The 21273-nt window shown below is 32.8% G+C and overlaps 1 protein-coding gene across 1 annotated transcript; it reads right to left on the reverse strand.

Annotated features, from left to right (window-relative positions):
• Nucleotides 1–19060: 19060 nt before the first annotated feature.
• Nucleotides 19061–20757, reverse strand: slp1 (sloppy paired 1). Its single transcript, XM_075297443.1, has one exon. The coding sequence runs from the start codon at nucleotides 20601–20603 to the stop codon at nucleotides 19569–19571; it is 1035 nt and encodes a 344-aa protein (XP_075153558.1). The 5' UTR covers nucleotides 20604–20757; the 3' UTR covers nucleotides 19061–19568.
• Between the last annotated feature and the right edge of the window lie 516 nt (nucleotides 20758–21273).

The following is a 21273-nucleotide window of genomic DNA, read 5'->3' on the forward strand; positions in this document are numbered from 1 at the left end:
TTCAAAATTTTATTTCTATAGAAAATTTTGTCAAAATTTTATTTCTATAGAAAATTTTGTCAAAATTTTATTTCTATAGAAAATTTTGTCAAAAATGTATTTCTATAGAAAATTTTGTCAGAATTTCGTTTTTGTAGAAAATTTATAAAGCACCTCTTAGTTGGAGAGGAATATTTTGCAAAATCTTCCAAAACATCAAGAATTCTACCAAACAGTAAAAAATCTGCCATTTTTGGTAGACACGTGTTCATAATTGTATATAGCCCCCATATAAAGCGACCCCCATATTTCAATTCGGGCTCTATATATGCCGCACAAAAGTTCATATAGATTCGCAATTATTTCTTCCCTATCACGCAGAGAAGGAATATGGTCACCCCAACCATGTTCCAAAAGCAAAATGTTACTTGTTCACGGAAAAAATGTAGCATGTTTTTGGAAACCATGTTCTTTTCTCGGAGATTATGTATCTGATTTCGGAAAGCATGTTGTGTTAGACAAGAAAAGAATATATTTGCGACAAAAATGCTATATTGTCGCTGTGAAAAAGTAACATGGTGCTCTTGAAACATGTTTGAGATAGACACATGGTGTCTTTGGCAAAAATGCTCAGGGTAGGCTCTTGAGTCGATATAGCCATGTCCTTCTGTCCGTGAACACATTTTTGTAATCAAAGTCTAGGTCGCAGTTTTAGTCCAATCGACTTGAAATTTGGCACAAGTATGTGTTTTGGCTCAGAATAGAACCCTATTGATGTTGCAAGAAATCGGTTCAGATTTAGATATAGCTCCCATATATATATTTCGCCCGATATGGCCTTATATGGCCCCAGAAGCCAGAGTTTTACCCTAATTTGCTTAAAAATTTACACAAGAAGAACAATTATACTATAGTCAAGTGTGCTAAATTTTATTGAAATCGGTTCAGATTTAGATATAGCTCCCATATATAGCTTTCTCCCGATTTACACTCATATGACCACAGAGGCCAATTTTTTCCTCCGATTTAGTTGAAATTTTGCACAGGGAGTAGAATTAACATTGTAGTTATGCGTGCCAAATTTGGTTGAAATCGGTTCAGATTTAGATATAGCTCCCATATATAGTTTTAGCCCGATTTACACTCACATGACCACAGAGGCCAATTTTTTAACTCCGATTTTGTTGAAATTTTGCACAGGGAGTAGAATTAGCATTGTTGCTATGCGTGCCAAATTTGGTTGAAATCGGTTCAGATTTAGATATAGCTCCCATATATATGTTTTTCTGATTTCGACAAAAATGGTCAAAATACCAACATTTTCCTTGTAAAATCGCCACTGCTTAGTCGAAAAGTTGTGAAAATGACGCTAATTTTCCTAAACTTCATATATATCGAGCGATAAATCATAAGTAAACTTTTGCGAAGTTTCCATAAAATTGCTTCAGATTTAGATGTTTCCCATATTATTTTACTAACATTGTGCTCAACCCTAGTGCATTAAATTTTGAGTCTATAGATTTTGTAGAAGTCTTTCAAATTCTGTCCAGATCGAGTGATATTTAAATGTATGTATTTTGGACAAACCTTTATATATAGCCCCCAACACATTTGACGGATGTGATATGGTATCGAAAATTTAGATCTACAAAATGGTGCAGGGTCGTGGTGAAATTCTGAGTCGATCTAGGGATGTCCGTCCGTACAAATGTTCGTCCTTCTAAAAATAACTTTTCTCTTCCCATTGAGTACTATCGACTGGGATAAGTGATTTTTTGTCAACAAGTTGCGTGTAATCGTGTAATCAAAACAAAAAAGACATCCCTCGTATATTATTTTTTATACGATTTTTGCGATATAGTAAATTATTGTAAAACAAAAATTCTTTAACAAAACGTTTAATTATTTTTTTTTTTTTTTTGCGAAATATTATCCAAGTGCTAATGTGTAATCAAAACAAAAAAGACATCCCTCGTGTATTATTTTTTATACGATTTTTGCGATATAGTAAATTATTGTAAAAAAAAACTCTCTAACAAAAAATTTTATTTATAAAAACAATTTTATTTTGTTGTAAAATATTAACCAAGTGCTAATACACATATTATTCTTGATCATTAAATATTTAAGATATTTATATTTGACTCTTTGGTAAAACCATGGAGATCTCAGACTCTCCGGCTTTCCGAAAATCTCAACCACTCCCTCACATAGTCCTCAAATCTACAAACCATGACTGCGATTAATTTAATCATCATCCGTTACACTATTTAAGATCCAAACAAATTCCTATTAACTTTTTGAACCAGTGACAATAAGCGTTGTAGTCTCTTGTTGAAGATCAGTTAGTCTGATGCATTGAATATCTCGCTGATAAAGCTTCTTCACACACACACACACTTTTCGATGTGAGCACTTATCATAAATCCAACATAATCACCAAGATGATCAGGTAACAAACCGACAATAATCGATTTTCAATTCAAAATTATTTAAATCACATCATTGTCTCACTCTCTCTCTCTCACACACACACACACACGTAAGTTAATCACATAGACTATAGACTTTAGATAGATGAGCCATGAGTGTCAAACTATTTGTGACAGTTCCGAAGATTAAGAATAAACGAGAAAAATAAGAGCACGCTTACAATCTCTTTCGTTTTCCTTTTTGTAGTTTGCCAATTTTACACAAAATTAGAACGTTTATGATGCAACAGAGGATTTATAAATAAATTAATATATTAAAAGTTCATATTTGAACAAAAAATTGTGACCAAAATCGCGAAAATACGAAATTTAATTTTGAGCAGCATTGCTCTTTACGAACAACACAAAAGCAAATGCACGAAAATTAATGTTTGGGACTGACTCTTTACGAAAAAATCAAAACGAAATGTCAGAAAATTAATTTTTGGAACTGACACATTGTTTTTAAAGAGAATAGTGGATCATCTATCTAAAGTCTATAGTCTATGGTTAATCACAATGAAATATCCATACTTAAGAGAAATGAGTAAAGCCATTGTAAGGATTTGATTATGAGATGAACTACAATGAGAACTACAACAACAACGTAAGCAATAGCAGAGAGAAGGGTTAAGCTGAAATTATGATCAGTGGAGAAGAAAAAAAAAAAAATAATGTAATAACTGGGTTGGTGTGACCGCTTGTTTAATAGTGGACAATAGGACCATTATCATCGCTGCTTAATATGACTATGTTGAAAGGTGCCGTGAGGAGAAAGAAGGTGGCTAAGTTTTAATATCAGAGGCCTTATTTTGTAGGGATTCAAAATTAAATACTTCGCGAGATTAAACACTTCATGAAAATATTGAATTTTTTGAGTTTTCCACAATGCGTTGTTAAAACCAACAGTCGAAGACAATTTTTTGTAATCTTCAAATTCGTTTAATCGACATTTATACCATGTTTCTGTATGACGAACGAGCTCTATCGATCGACTGAAATGCATAGAAACAGCTAATTTTTGTTTATAAATTTAGCTGTTTGCTTTCATTTCAGTCGATCGATAGAGCTCGTTCGACACACGGAAACAAGCTATTATTATACCCTCCACCATATGATGGGGGTATATTAACTTTGTCATTCCGTTTGTAACACATCGAAATATTGCTCTAAGACCCCATAAAGTATATATATTCTGGGTCGTGGTGAAATTCTGAGTCGATCTGAGCATGTCCGTCCGTCCGTCTGTTGAAATCACGCTAACTTCCAAAAGAAACAAGCTATCAACGTGAAACTTGGCACAAGTAGTTTGGTATATGGTGTTAGAATATGGTCTCTAACAACCATGCAAAAATTGGTCCACATCGGTCCATAATTATATATAGCCCCCATATAAACCGACCCCCAAATTTGGCTTGCGAGGCCTCTAAGAGAAGCAAATTTCATCCGATCCGGCTGAAATGTGGTACATGGTATTAGTATATGGTCTCTAACAACCATGCAAAAAGTGGTCCATATCGGTCCATAATTGTATATAGCTCCTATATAAACCGATCCGCCGATTTGGCTTGCGATGCCTCTAAGAGAAGCAAATTTCATCCGATCCGGCTGAAATTTGGTACATGGTGTTAGTATATTGTGTCTAAGAACCATGCAAAAATTGGTCCATATCGGTCCATAATTATATATAGCCCCTATATGAACCGATCAACCGATTCGGCTTTCGAGGCCTCTAAATGAAGCAAATTTCATCCGATCCGGCTGAAATTTGGTACATGGTGTTAGTATATGGTGTCTAAGAACCATGCAAAAATTGGTCCATATCGGTCCATAATTATATATAGCCCCCATATAAACCGATCCCCAGATGTGAACTCCGGAGCCTCTTAGAGGAGCAAACTTCATCCGATCCGTGGTGGTCTCTAACACCCATGCAAGAATTGGTCCATATCGGTCCATAATTATATATAGCCCCCATATAAATCGATCCCCAGATTTGACATCCGGAACCTCTTGGAGGAGCAAAATTCATCCGATCCGGTTGAAATTTTGAACGTGGTGTTAGTATGTGGTCTCTAACAAACACGCAAGAATTGGTCCATATCGGCCCATAATTATATATAGCCCCCATATAAACCGATCCCCAGATTCGTCCTACGAACCCTCTTGGAGGAGCAAAATTCATCCGATCCGGTTGAAATTTTGAACGTGGTGTTAGTATGTGGTCTCTAACAAACACGCAAGAATTGGTCCATATCGGTCCATAATTATATATAGCCCCCATATAAATCGATCCCCAGATTTGACATCCGGAACCTCTTGGAGGAGCAAAATTCATCCGATCCGGTTGAAATTTTGAACGTGGTGTTAGTATGTGGTCTCTAACAAACACGCAAGAATTGGTCCATATCGGTCCATAATTATATATAGCCCCCATATAAACCGATCCCCAGATTCGTCCTACGGAGCCTCTTGGAGGAGCAAAATTCATCCGATCCGGTTGAAATTTTGAACGTGGTGCTAGTATGTGGTCTCTAACAAACACGCAAGAATTGGTCCATATCGGTATATAATTATATACAGCCCCCATATAATCGAATTTTGCTCTTCCTCTTGGAAGAGCAAAATTCATCCGATTCGGTTGAAATTTGGTACCTGGTGTTATATGGTCTCTAACAACCATGCAAAAATTGGTCCATATCGGTCCATAATTATATATAGCCCCCATATAAACCGTTCCCCAGATTTGATCTCCGGAGCCTCTTGGAGAATAAAAATTCATCCAATCCGGTTGAAATTTGCAACGTGGGGTTAGTATATGGCCGCTAATAACCATGCCAACATTGGTCCATATAGGTCTATACTTATATATAGCCGATCCCCAATCACACAAAAATTGGTCCATATCGGTTCATAATCATGGTTGCCACTCGAGCCAAAAATAATCTACCAAAATTTTATTTCTATAGAAAATTTTGTCAACACATATGGACTATTTACCTTGCAATTTAGAAGACGGTGTTGGGAAGTATTAAGATACCTTGCCATCGGCAAGTGCTACCGCAACCCAAGTAATTCAATTGTCGATGACAGTCTTCAGTAGAAGTTTCTACGCAATCCATGGTGGAGGGTATATAAGCTTCGGCCTGGCCGAACTTACGGCCGTATATACTTGTTTTTTTTTTTTTTTAACTTGGGCAAAAGTAGATGTTTTTGAAATTTAAATTCGAATTTTCGAGTTTTTTCGTTAAAGCTGTGATGTTGCCTAAAGTCGATTTTTTTTCTATGAAAAATTTCGTCAAAATTTTGTAAAATTTTTATTTCTATTTATTTTTATAGAAACATTTTTTAAAATTTTATTTCTATAGAAACTTTTCTTTACAGCAGAATAATTTCATAGTTTAAATTTCTACATTTTGTTAAAATTTTATTTTTTATAGAAGATTTAGCAAAATTTTATCTTTATGGAAAATTTCATTAAAATTTTATTTCTTTAGGAAATTTTGTTAACATTTTATTTCTATAGACAATTTTGTTAAAATTTTATTTTTATAGGAAATTTTGTCAAAATTTTATTTCTATTGAGAATTTTATCAAAATTGTATTTATATGAGAAATTTTTATCAAAGTTTTATTTCTATATAAAATTTTGTCAAAATTTTATTTCTAATTTTGTCATAATTTTATTTCTATAGTAGTTTTTATTAAAATTTTATGTCTATATAAAATTTTATTTCTATATAAAATTTTTTAAAAATTTTATTTCTATAAAGAATTGTGTCAAAATTGTATTTCTATAGAAAATTTTGTTAAAATGTTATTTCTATAGAAAAGTTTGTCAAAATTTTTATATTTATTCGATGTAAAGATCTACTCACTTTCTCCTTTGAATTGAAATTCCGAGTTTTTCGTTATATATAGTTTTACATTTTGATTTTAGTGAAGAGTCAATTAGACAACTGTAGCCAACATCAAAGTTACAAAATTCAATTCAAAATGCAATCCTACTACTCAAAAATCTTGGCATTCCTACTCCTTCAAAGGCCTTTTTGTAAAGCCTCTTTACGCCTTCCGCGCAATTATGGATCAAAGTTATTAGACTGAATGCTCATGAATATTTATGATCAATATTTTGGGTAGTTCACACATATTTCAATTATTGTTTAAAAGAAAAATCCAACAAAATCATGGTATTTCTTTTGGATTCCCATAACCCCTCTGCTCTTTTGTGTATTTATGTTACTCCTCGCCAGCCAAAAAGAATTTCTTTTCATAAATAAAAAGAACAAAAATAAAAACAAAAATCGGTGATCACAAATGATCAAAAAGCCAATACCGCCACCATGCAACGCCAACACATTTTAGCCTTCTCAGATCGGTTTGTTGTAATCATCGTAGAGACGTCATCATCATCACCGTCACCATCAACATCTTCTACTAATGCCTTGATTTGTGGCTGATTCTGATTGTTGTGCTCTGTGATTTGAAGTCGTTTGACTGCCACAATACCATTGCTGATCCTGCTCACTGTTTTTTTTTTGTTTTTTTTTTTTTTTTTAATAGAGAGATCTCATTATTTCAATAGTCAGAGTTAGTGTTAGGCAACACAAAAACAAACAAACACAAAACCTAAATAAAAAAAAAATAATAATAGTAATCGTTAAGCAATCCAGCAACATCAATTTTCACAAAAAAGATCAAAGAAAATAAAGGAATCTGGTTTTGGTTTTCATCTAGGATTTTGTTGAGTTTTTTTTTAAGGAAAGTATCCGTAGTACAGTGGATCCTACATTGGCACAAAAAATTATATAAAATATAATGATTATTGTGAAACGGAATTTCATTATTGATGGCATCGATAACATCCCTGTTACTCTATAGAAAAAATATCACCAAACTATTTAAAAAATTTTACCTATTTAATTAAAATATTTTAATATTTTTATTAAATAAAAAATGTATTTTTAATTAATATATATATATATATATATATATATATATATATATATATATATATATATATATATATATATATATATATATATATATATATATATATATATATATATATATATATATATATATATATATATATATATATATATATATATATATATATATATATATATATATATATATATATATATATATATATATATATATATATATATATATATATATATATATATATATATATATATATATATATATATATATATATATATTTGAACATTTTGCTAATATTGGTTAATTAAAAGTTGATAGCCTCACCATAAAAATTAATTGAGCTCAGGAATTGAGAGTGTCATTTCTGAGTGTTTCAAAGTTTCTCTAAGTGGTTTCCCCACAATGTGGACACGGTTAACACAGCTGGTAGAATTCTACCAAAAATTATAGATTTTATACTGTTTGGTAGATTGGTAGAATTCTTGATGTTTTGGAGGATTTTGAGAAACATTTTTCTCCAACTAAGACGTACATCAATTCCCTATAGAAATAAAATTTTGAAAAAAATTTCTAAAGAAATAAAATTTTGACAAAATTTTCAAGTGTGGTTCACTTTTGGGTTTAGTGAACTGCCTGAATTTATTCTGATAATTGTTTGATAGTTTTGCAAGTAGAGGATGCTGATGAGGCATGTGGTAATCCCGAAACGTGCGTCCCTCCAACCATCTTGCAGTCTATAGGGCTTTGCCCAAATAAATTTGACAAACATTCTTTTCCTCTGTTGGTTAAGCTACACTTGTGTTCAGTCAATGTATGGTTTTAAGCTGAAATCAAAAAAACAACAACAATGAAATAACATTTTGAGAAAAATTTCTATAAAAATAAATTTTAGACAAACTTTCTATAGAAATAAAATTGTGACAAAATTACTATAGAACTAAATTTGAGAACATTTCTTATAGAAATACAGATTTGAGAAAATTTTCTCTAAAACAAGTAAGTAAAGTCTAAAGTCGGGCGGTGCCGACTGTATTATACCCTTCACCCCTATGTAGGCCAAAATTTGTGTTACCATCTCAACTACTTCACATTTGAAGGAAGCTATATAAAGGAGACAATTTTTTTACTTCTACAAAATCTCTAGAATTAAAATTTAAATCGGCTAATGCTATCCAGTTATATATATAAAAATCTAAATCTGAACCGATTTTAACAAAATTTGAAACTCTTAACGATACTATTAAACGTACGCCTTGTGCAAAATTTGACGCAAATCCCGGCAAAACTCTGGCTTTTGTGGCCATATAAGTTCAAATCGGACGAAAGATATATATGGGAGCTATATCTAAATTTGAACCGATTTCAATCAAACTTACCAAGCATTGGTAGAATGTCAATTCTACCCTCTGTGCAAAATTTCACGAAGATCGGTAGTAAACTTTGGCCTCTGTGGTCATATGAGTCTAAATCAGACGAAAGATATATATGGGAGCTATATCTAAATCTGAACCGATTTGGCTGATATTTTGCAAGATTTTCGAGATTCATAAAATATTTGGATGTACGGTATTTCAAGAAAATCGGTTGATAAACACGCTAACTATGACCAAATCGGGTATAAATATATATGGCAGCTATATCTAAATCTGAACCGATGTTGAGAAAAATGTCTATACAATTAAAATTTTGACAAAATTTTCTATAGAAATAATTTTTTTTTTTGTTTGTTATTGTTGGCTTCTCTTCAATCGTTATTGTTGTTTTTTTTTTTGATCTCAGCTTAAAGCCATGCATTGACTAAACTACAAGTGTAGCTTAACCAACAGAGGAAAAGTATGCTTGTCAAATTTATTTGGGCAAAGCCCTATAGACTGCAAGATGGTTGGATGTACAGCTGTTTCGGAATTACCACATTCCTCATCAGCATGTTGACACAATTTTCTATAGCAATAAAATATAGACATTTTGTTCGATATAAATAAAATTTTGACAGAATTTTCTATAGAAATAAAATTTTGACACAATTTTCTATATCACTAAAATTAAGGCATTTTGTTCTATATAAATAAAATTTTGACAACATTTTCTATAGAAATAAAATGTTGACAAAAATTTCTTAGAAATAAATATTTGCAAAATGTTGTAGAAATACAATGTTGACAAAATTCTCTACAGAAATAAACTATCGACAAGATTTTCTATAGCAATAAAATTTTAACAAAATGTTCTATAGAAATAAAATTTTGACACAATTTTCTGCAGAAATAAAAATTTTATAAAAAATTCTACAGAAATACAATTTTGACAAAACTTTCCGTAGAAATAAAATTGTGAGAAAAATTTCTATAGAAATAAAATTTTGAAAAAAATTCTATAGAAATAAAATTTTGACAAAATTTTCTATAGAAATAAAATTTGGACAAAATTTTCATAGAAATAAAATTTTGCAAAATATTATAGTAATACTATGTTGACTTTCTATAGAAATAAAATTTTGACAAAATTTCCCATAGAAATAAAATGTTGACACAATTTTCTATAGCAATAATAAGCAATAAAAAAATCTATATAAATACAATTTTGACAGATTTTTTTATAGAAATAAAATGTTGACACAATTTTCTATAGCAATAAAATTAAGACATTTTGTTCTATATAAATAAAATTTTGACAAAACTTTATATAGAAATAAAATGTTGACAAAATTTTCATAGAAATAAAATTTTGCAAACTGTTATAGAAATACAATGTTGACAAAATTCTCTATAGAAATAAAATATCGACAAGATTTTCTATAGAAATAAAATTTTGACAAAATTTCCTATAAAATAAAATTTTGACACAATTTTCTATAGCAATAAAATTTACACATTTTGTTCCATATAAATACAATTTTGACAGAATTTTCTATAGAAATAAAATTTTGACAGAATTTTCTATAGAAATAAAATTTTGACAAAATTTTCTATATAAATAAAAGTTTGCAAAATTTTATAGAAATAAAATGTTGACAATATTCTCTATAGAAATAAATTATCGACAAGATTTTCTATAAAAATAAAATTTTGAAGAAATTTTGACAAATTTAAATAAAATGGTAACAAAAATTTCTATAAAAATAAAGTTTTGACAAAAATTTTCTATAGAAAACAAAATTGTGACAGAAATAGAAATAAAATTTTGAAAAACTTTTTGTATAGTAATAAAGCTTTGGAAAAATTTCCTATAAACATAAATTAAAAAAAAAAAATCTATATAAATAAATTTTTCCCAAAATTTTCTATAGAAATAAAATTTTGAGAAAATTTTCTATAGAAATAAAATTTTAACATAAACATAAAAATTCTGAGAATATTTCCCATAGAAATAAAATTTTGACAAAATTATTTGTAGAGAAGAAAATGTTCTATAAAAAATAAAATTTTAGCTAAATTTCCTGCATTCTCTATAAATATCTTATAATATTTTATATTTATGTTTTAGGTCATACTATCAAAGTCTCTCCGTTTCTCCCTTTTGCAGCAGTAGTAATATTCTCTTGTTGGTGTAAACTAAAAATATTTAACATTTAGACACATTTACAATTCAACGCTTAAGTACATTGCCATTATTAGGAGTGATCAAAAAATTATAAATAAACTTCTAAAATAAAACTAATAAAACACTTATTTTGCAGAAATAGTTTTTTTTCTTTTTCATAATAACCACAAAAATTTGATCAAACAATGGAAAATATTTTTCGTTTGTTTTTGTATTTGATAGTTTTTTAGGTAATTATACCCTGCGCCACACTGTGGAACAGGGTATTATAAGTTAGTACATATGTTTGCAACACTCAGAAGGAGACGAGATAGACACATGGTGTCTTTAGCAAAAATGCTCAGGGTGGGCTCCTGAGTCGATATAGCCATGTCCGTCTGTCCATGAACACATTTTTGTAATCAAAGTCTAGGTCGCAGTTATAAAGAGTGATACGGTCAAAATTTGGTCAATATAAACTTGACGTATTTCTTTCAATTTTGCATTTAAAAATCCTGAACACCCCTCATTTTGAAGGTGTGTGTGTGTGTAGAATGTTGCTCCTATTTTGATTTTGGAATTCACTCTTCAGTTGTCAAAATGCCGTCCAAGCAAGAAGAGCAGCGTATCAAAATTTTGCTCGCGCATCGCGAAAATCCGAGCTACTCGCACGCAAAGCTGGTAAAATCGCTAAAGGTTGCCAAATCAACCGTTACAAATGTAATTAAAGTGTTTGGGGAACGTTTGTCGACAGCCAGGAAGTCTGGATCGGGGGGAAATCGAAAACCAGAAGCCGCTGAGACGACAAAGTGAGTTGCCGGTAGTTTCAAGCGAAACCCTAACCTCTCTCTCCGAGATGCCGCAAATAAGCTGGGTGTATCGTCTACAACCGTGCGAGCCGGACTATCGACTTACAGGAAGGTAATGACTCCAACTCGCGATGATAAACAAAATACGACGGCCAAAGCGCGATCCCGGAGGCTGTACACGATGATGCTGACGAAGTTTGACTGCGTGGTAATGGACGACGAAACTTACGTCAAAGCCGACTACAAGCAGCTTCCGGGACAGGAGTTTTATACGGCAAAAGGAAGGGGAAAGATAGCAGATATTTTCAAGCACATAAAACTGTCAAAGTTCGCAAAGAAATATCTGGTTTGGCAAGCCATCTGTACCTGTGGCTTGAAAAGCAGCATTTTCATAGTTTCCGGGACTGTCAACCAAGAAATTTACGTGAAAGAGTGTTTGAATAAACGTCTGCTGCCTTTCGGTACGGTTGTTCCGTACTGTTTTGGCCGGATTTGGCATCTTGTCATTACGGTAAAAAGGCCATGGAGTGGTACGCCGCCAACAACGTGCAGGTGGTTCCCAAGGACAAGAACCCTCCCAACACGCCAGAGCTCCGCCCAATTGAGAAATACTGGGCTATTGTCAAGCGGAACTTAAAGAAGACCAAAAAAACTGCTAAGGACGAGCAGCAGTTCAAGGCAAACTGGCTTTCTGCGGCGAAGAAGGTGGACAAGGTGGCTGTACAAAATCTGATGACAGGTGTCAAGCGTGAGGCCCGGCAATTCGGATTTGGAAAAGCGAAAGCCTAACTGAATATTTTTCTTGAATTTTATACTAATTGAACTTGAAAATGATTTTTTAAATAAACGATTTCACCGATTTACACGCGTTTTCCCTTGACCAAATTTTGACCGTATTACCCTTTAGTGCAATCGACTTCAAATTTGGCACAAGTATGTTGTTTGGCTCAGAATAGAACCCTATTGAAATCGGTTCAGATTTAGATATAACTCCCATATATATTTCGCACGATATGAACTTATTTGGCCCCAGAAGCCAGAGTTTTACCCTAATTTGCGTAAAATTTTGCACAAGAAAAACAATTAGTACTATAGTCAAGTGTGCCAAATTTTATTGAAATCGGTTCAGATTTAGATATTGCTCCCATATATATCTTTCGCCCGATATGGACTAATACGGTCCCAGAAGCCAGAGTTTTACCCCAATGTAATTGAAATTTTGCATTAGGAGTAGAATTAGCATTGTAGCTATGCGTGCCAAATTTTGGTTGAAATCGGTTCAGATTTAGATATAGCTCCCATATATAGCTTTCGTCCGATTTACACTCATACGACCACATGAGCCACTTTTTAACTCCGATTTAATTGAAATTTTGCACAGGGAGTAGAATTAGCATTGTAGCTATGCGTGCCAAACTTGGTTGAAATCGGTTCAGATTTAGATATAGCTCCCATATATATGTTTTTCTGATTTCGACAAAAATGGTCAAAATACCAACAGTATCCTTGTAAAATCGCCACTGCTTAGTCGAAAAGTTATAAAAATGACTCTAATTTTCCTAAACTTCTAATACATATATATCGAGCGATAAATCATAAATATACTTTTACGAAATTTCCTTAAAATTGCTTCAGATTTGAATGTTTCCCATATTTATACCCTTCACCACTACTGTGGTACAGGCATAAGCGTAGGAAGGCCTCTGGGGAGGGGGCTTAGACCCCCCCAGAAAAATTTTAGCCCCCCCAGAATTTGAAAACCTATTTACGACTATTCTTTCATAAATTAATATCTTAATAATGCTGCAAAAAAGCGTAGCCAAAAAAGAAGTGAAAATGTTCTTTTTGGGTCCGGAAGTGGTGCAAAATTGACGGAGAAGCGATGAATGTAATATGAAATTTTCATAGAACGAATGTCCACCGTTTCAACAGCCGTTGCAAGGAATTTGCATCACTTCTTAAGGTGTGATCCGAATTCAGTGTTTTGAATGTGAATTAAAAAATTTTGTTATATTTTCCCAAATAATTAATTTTTATATTTTTTTATGATTTTTAATGCATTCTAACGCTTGTTTGAAACGTTTTCCCTCGAATATTTTCAAAAATTCTATAAAAATTTCTATAATGAATTTAGCATTTTTGTGGCAAAATTTTAATAATTTGTACCATTTTATTTATTCTTACTTTTTTTAAAGAAAACAAAAAATTACGCGTTAAAATATGAAAAAAATGAAGTAATAAAACTTCCTGTGTAGTTAAAATAATTAACTTCTTTGTGAGGACATTTTTGGAAGTGCTTTTAAAGTTGTGCCTTTAGAACAACTCCCAATTTTTTACTGGGAAAAGTGTGGAACTACTTTTAGTTGCTTTATTATAAATTAATTGTCGAGTTATTTTGATGTATATATTGTTATTCATTTTTATGAAATAAAACATTAATTGAACCTATAAGTTGATTCTATAAATTTTCAGCTAGGGGGGCTATAGCCCCCCCTAGGAAAATTGTCTAGCTACGCTAATGGGTACACGGTATAATAAGTTTGTGCATTTGTATGTAACGCCAAGAAGGAAAAGTTTGAGACCCATCGTTTAGTATACCGATCGTCTTAGAATTATATTCTGAGTCGATTTAGCGATGTCCGTCTGTCTGTCTGTCTGTCTGTCTGTCTGTCTGTTTATGTTTTTTTGTGTGCAAAGTACAACTCGCAGTTTTAATCCGATTGTCCTAAAATTTGGTATAGGGTCCTGTTTCGGCTCAAAGACGATCCCTATTGATTTTGGAAAAAATCGGTTCAGATTTAGATATAGCTGCCATATATATTTTTCACCGATTTGGTCATAATTGGCGTGTATATCAACCGATCTTCCTCAAATTCCGTACATCCGAATATTTTATGAGTCTCGAAAAACTTGTAAAATATCAGCCAAATCGGTTCAGATTTAGATATAGCTCCCATATGTAGCTTTCGCCCGATTTACACTCATTTGACCACAGAGGCCAATTTTTAACTCCGATTTATTTGAAATTTTGCACAGGGAGTAGCTATACGTGCCAAATTTGGTTGAAATCGGTTCAGATTTAGATACATCTCCCATATATAGCTTTCGCCCGATTTACACTCATATGACCACAGAGGCCAATTTTTAACTCCGATTTAGTTGATATTTTTCACTGGGAGTAGAATTACCATTGTAGCTATGCGTGCCAAATTTGGTTGAAATCGGTTCAGATTTAGATTTAGGTCCCATATATATGTTTTTCTGATTTCGACCAACATTTTCCTTGTAAAATCGCCACTGCTTAGTCGAAAAGTTGTACCCTGTAAGTGTGACTCTAATTTTCCTAAACTTCTAATACATATATATAGAGAGATAAATCATAAATAAACTTTTGCGAAGTTTCCTTAAAATTGCTTCAGATTTAAATGATTCCCATATTTTTTTACTAACATTGTGTTCCACCCTAGTGCATTAGACGACTTAAATTTTGAGTCTATAGATTTTGTAGAAGTCTATCAAATTCTGTGATATTTAAATGTATGTATTTGGGACAAACCTTTATATATAGCCCCCAACACATTTGACGGATGTGATATGGTATCGAAAATTTAGATCTACAAAGTGGTGCAGGGTATAATATAGTCGGCCCCGCCCGACTTTAGACTTTCCTTACTTGTTTTTTACTAACATTGTGTTCCACCCTAGTGCATTAGCCGACTTAAATTTTGAGTCTATAGATTTTGTAGAAGTCTATCAAATTCTGTCCAGATCGAGTGATACGTAAATGTATGTATTTGGGACAAATCTTTATTTATAGCCCCCAACACATTTGACGGATGGGATATGGTATCGAAAGTTTAGATCTACAAAGTGGTGCAGGGTATAATATAGTCTGCCCGACTTTAGACTTTCCTTACTTGTTTTTTTTTTTCAAATTTTAGGTTAGGTGGCAGCCCGATGTATCAGGCTCACTTAGACTATTCAGTCCATTGTGATACCACATTGGTGAACTTCTCTCTTATCACTGAGTGCTGCCCGATTCTATGTTAAGCTCAATGACAAGGGACCACCTTTTTATAGCCGAGTCCGAACAGCGTTCCACATTGCAGTGAAACCACTTAGAGAAGCTTTGAAACCTTCAGAAATGTCACCAGCATTACTGAGGTGGGATAATATACCGCTGAAAAACTTTTTGGTGTTCGGTCGAAGTAGGAATAGAACCCACGACCTTGTGTATGCAAGGTGGGCTGCTAACCATTGCACCACGGTGGCTCAAATTTTGGTAGATTATTTTTGGCTCGAGTGGCAATCGGGTACGCATTATCAATGGAAAGACAACGTTGACATCCATCTCTAGTAGACGGTTAGACATAATTTCGTCTAAAATTTCGGTTTGCGGAAAAGAAAATATTTTTATCTGAGTATGGACACATTTGTTAGGTTATTCAAAACTTACAAAAAATCTTCCAAGGTTAATTACTGATTTTTCTATGGCCTAAAACTTTTGTTTAAAATATTTGTTGGGACAAAAGACAAAATCTATAAAATACTTAGAATACCGAGTTTTCTTAGGCCATAGATAGTTACAAAAATTTTTGGAGTGTTAATTATTGACTTTTCTTTGGCCTAAACATTTTGTTAATTTTTTTTTTTCAAATAAAATTAAATTTCAAAAATCCTTAGAATTAGTGTTTTTTCTGAGGCCCAAGATGAGTATACATTTTTGAATTTCCCTCAAATTTTATTCAAAACTTACAACAAATCTTTGAGGTTTTAATTACTGATTTTTCATTGGCCTAAAACTTTTGTTTAAAATATTTGTTGAGACAAAAAAAAATTATATAAATAAATAAATGCTAATTACTGAGTTTTCTTAGACCGTAGATGGTTACAAAAAATCTAGGAGTGTTAATTATAGATTTTTTTTTGGGTTAAAATAATTTGTTCAATTTTTTTTATAAAAACAAAAATTAATAAAAAATTTTCAAAAATACTTACAATATCAATTAGTGATTTTTCTGAGGCCCTCGATGAGTATACATTTTTGAATTTCCCACCAATGTTATTCAAAATTTACAACAAATCTTTGAGGTTTTAATTACTGATTTTTCACTGGCCTAAAACTTTTGTTTAAAATATTTGTTGAGACAAAAAACAAAAAAAAAACAAAATTTATAAAAATAAATAAATAATAATTACTGAGTTTTCTTAGGCCATTGATAGTTACAAATTCTACACGCTCACAAAAAATCGCTTCTGTAACATATACTCCCAAACATATTTTGCTTCAGCATATACATTTTTGGGTATTGCCCAAACATTTATATGTTTGATCTCTTCCAATATATAATATGTTTGAAAGCATATTGGTCTAAACAATATATGTTTGGGTAGTCTAAGTTCCAAACATTTTGTATTTTTGCATCCAAATTCAATAATGTAGTCTTCCAAAAAAACAATATGTTATTATGTGAACATATAATATGTTTGGAAGCATTTTGAACCCAAAAATATTATATGCTTAAAAAAAATTCTCCCAAACAATATTGTGCTCAAAATTTTATTTATTTATTTATATATTTACAATCATAATGAATTATGAAAATAAACAGGTAATATAGGTGCTAACAACATAGGTTTTTGACCTGTATGCTCAAAATTTTGTTTCTGCCCAATTGTATATTCCCCGACATCTTTCTCACTTCCACGAGATTTTTTAGTTCTTAGCACCTTTTTCTGTAGTACAAACATTGTAGAAGAAATTATTCAATTTTATGATTTTTTTTTATTTTAATTTTACCTTTTGCCGGACGGGGATTCGAACAGCGGACCACACAGTTTGTAAGGATCAAAGAAGTAGCTGATCAATTGTCCAAGGAAAAATAAAATGTTAATTTTGTAATAACAAGCAACAACCACCAACTTAATTCAATATCGCTCCCTGTTAAATAGCGCTCCAAGCTACTAAACACATATATGTTTATAGGCTATTTCTAAATTACATATTTACAAACATTTTATGTCCCAAACATAATATGTTCTAACATATTAACATATATGTCCCAAACATGTTATGCTAGTTTATGAACATTATATGCTTGCACTCAAAAATATTATGTTTAAAAATTTGTGTTCCAAACATATAATGTTTATAGCCAAACATATGAAAAACAGTCTTTTTCATCCGTGTAGGAGGGTTAATTATAGATATTTCTTTGTTCAATTTTTTTTTATAGAAACAAAAATTAATAAAAAAAATTCAAAAATATTTGCAATATCAATTAGTGATTTTTCTTAGGCCTACTATGGTCCATGCCAGTTTCAATAGGATATCCTTTGAAATAGGTCCTTTGAATAGAATATCCCTATTGGCAATTTCCCATTTATTGCGTTCCCACTGTGTATGTCGATTAGATCTTTTTCTCAGCAGTATTCCCAGTACATTTTTCTTCTCGAAAGAAATTTAGAAATCTCCAACAGTATCATAATGAAAATATGCGTGTAATTTCTTTTAAAAATATCTCTATTTTCTATTTCTACAATATCACTCTATGACAAGCTATCACAGGCGCACCATCTACAAAACAAAGCGAAAAAAGTGAACTGAATAGAAAGTCCCATAGAAGATACCTGTGGCTGTGATGTTTTCATAGATCCTGTGGTGCAACAAACAACACAAACAAAAAGAAAAAATAAATGAAACGATCACCAAACTGAGAAATGGAAACAAATGCGCGTCAACTTAAGGAGATATGTCTGAATTTACCCAATTGACTGGCAAACAGGCCAGCGATTGACGCGGCAGGCTAAGACTTTTCTACTACTACTACTGCTGTCATTGGACAACGGGGGGCTTTCATTTAAACATTTTTGTAAAGCAACGAGAATATGGCCATTTATTTATTTTTTTTAGGATATTTGTATTTCGGGTAAAGCAGTTTTCTCTCTCTCGGCTATTGTTGGTGGACTAACCCATTTGTCACAACACATGTTTTCATTTGTGTTTTTTGAAGATCTCGTTTTTTTTTCGTGTAGAATACTTTTTCCATGGGATTCTTTTTATCATGGAGAGTTCAAAGGCCTAGCCGCCTTAAAATGTGTGGACCATAATTAAGACATTTTCCTGTGTTATTAGTGTTAAGAGAAGTGAATACCATGGTTTCGAGTTCGATTGACAAATCGATTTTGGTCTAAAGACCAAAAATTGAAAGAAAGACCGACAAAAGGACGGACGTTGGAAACCTTTCTAATGTTTGTTGAATAATGGTTACAGACCCATTTTTAAAATTATGATAAAAACCCAAGAATCCCCAAGAAATAAGAAGAGAATAGAAATTATTTTGTTTTTTGGAATATAAATTTATTTTAGAAAAATATTGTTTTTTGTTTTTCAACTTAAAATTAAAATTTTTAAAGTAAAATAGGAAACATTGTTTTTTTTTTAATTTATACATATTTATAAAAAAAATACAAAATTTTATACATTGTCATTTTTCTATGGTTTATTCCAGAAGGCCCGCCTTTCTTGGGTCTATTATGCTATCCAAGCATTCTGCTATCTTTTGTTATTGCCTCTGCCTCTGTGTTATCAAGAGATCCCGGTCCCGTTTTTTTGTATACCAATCCTAAGTCTAGGGTTGCCTGGGTAGTTATGGAGGAATCCTTTAGGAGAAACTTTCTCCTTTCTCAGATTCTGCTAATATGCCTTTGCCATTGCTATCTCTATGACTTAACCCTGTGTGTCTTCATTGAATTTCAAGTCCAATTGAGCTTGATGAAGTTAAACAAAAAACGCTTAGCGTTTCCTCATTTCATTCCTCGGGGATGGGCTATGGCTATGGGCTTAACTGGCTGGAAATTTTCCCAAAAGTTGCATGCGATGGAAAAGTTCAGCAGTCATGGGCATGGCACCAGGAGGATACATGGCTTGGGCCGTGGGCATTTGTTGATACAAAGACATTTGTGGATGCCCAGGGGCAGCCGAAGGTGGATAGGCTGGTGGTGCATAGGCAGCGGCAGCATTCATACGTTGATATAAGGCAGCAGCGGCAGCAGCATTGGCATAAGCGGGATTGGCAAATGGAGGCATGGCTCCAGGGAAAGGCCCTGCAGCAGCGGCAGCAGCATAACGACCCATCATTGGTGAAAAGATGGCCTGACGATAGGCAGCCAAACGGGCCCTATTTGCTCCGGGATTTTTACGACGCAATTTTCCTGTGGTCTCACCAATGAACACCTCCTCGGCACTGGGGTCCAAGATCCAGTAGTTACCTTTGCCGGGATCATCATAGCTACGGGGAATTTTGGCAAAGCATTTGTTCAAGCTAAGATTGTGGCGTATGGAATTTTGCCATCCGCGTTTATTCATCTTGAAGTAGGGGAAGCGATTGATCAAATACTGATAGATACCATTCAGTGTCAAACGTTGTTCGGGACTATTTTGAATGGCCATCATAATCAAGGCATTATAACTGTAGGGGGGTTTCTTGTCATCACCCTCGCCCTCGGATTTGCCACCCTTGTCTTCATCACTGTCGCAACTCTGATCATCTTCCAATTTATCTTCACCGGAAGAGAGCGAATCGGCAGCACTACTCATGGGGGTACTGGTACGGCTGGGGCTATCGAATTCCTCGGATAAAACCTCATCAGCATCATCGGAAACATATAACGATGAGGCTGGGGAATCCTTGGGTTCCTGTTTGATCATTATTTGTGGTGGAGCCGAAGATGTCATCATCATATTTGTGGAGGATTGTTGATAATGGCACTGATTGTTGTTCATATGATGTTGATTTGATTGAGAGTTGTTTTTAGCCAAAATGGCATCAATTGAGAAGTTGCTTTTGAATTCCATTTCGCAAACACTTTTAACCATTGTTTTTAAATTAGTTTCGTAAAATTTGTTTATTTTTTTTATAAATTTAACTAGTTTTTTTGTCTCTTTAAAATGTTTTTCTTTACTTCAATTCAAGATTTATTTTTAAAGAAATTGTCTTTTTCTTCTTCTATTAACCAAAGCAAGAGATGTTTACAAGACGAATTGACTGAGAATACTGATGATTGTACGCTCTGAGCACAGTATTTATACCCGGCCAACTCTCGATCCCTCTCAGCATGATAAGTCTACACAACAAAGCCTGCTTAAAGGGGATAGAATCCACACAACCATACACAATGGCCCAATACAGCTCTAAGCAAGGCAACCCATAGCTGGCATGTTCAATAGTAGGTAGTAAACACCAACTGAAGGCATGAATTACTCTTTGGCTAAGTGAGATTGTGTGTGTGTGTGTGTGCCCTTAAACAATCATACGGGCTGAGTATGTTGTTGGTATATTATGGCCAAATGAGAAAAAATACAAAAAACATAGACTCCGCCCTTAAATTTGTTTGTTTATTCAACATTCAGTTGTTGTTGCCATTGGCTGGCTGGCTAAGTTTTCTATTTTATATTTTACTCTTACTCATTCTCATTCTCCAAATGAATTATTTTGCTTTTGTTTATTTTGGTTTTCTAGTAAAAGAGTCCATACAAAATATTTTGG

This window comes from Haematobia irritans, chromosome 2 (genome assembly GCF_050003625.1).
Source record: "Haematobia irritans isolate KBUSLIRL chromosome 2, ASM5000362v1, whole genome shotgun sequence".
Taxonomy (NCBI): Eukaryota; Metazoa; Arthropoda; class Insecta; order Diptera; family Muscidae; genus Haematobia; species Haematobia irritans.

What these genes read in the sequence shown, in the direction of transcription:
- slp1 (XM_075297443.1), bottom strand. Translation starts at nt 20,603, where the DNA reads ATGGTTAAAAGTGTTTGCGAAATGGAATTCAAAAGCAACTTCTCAATT.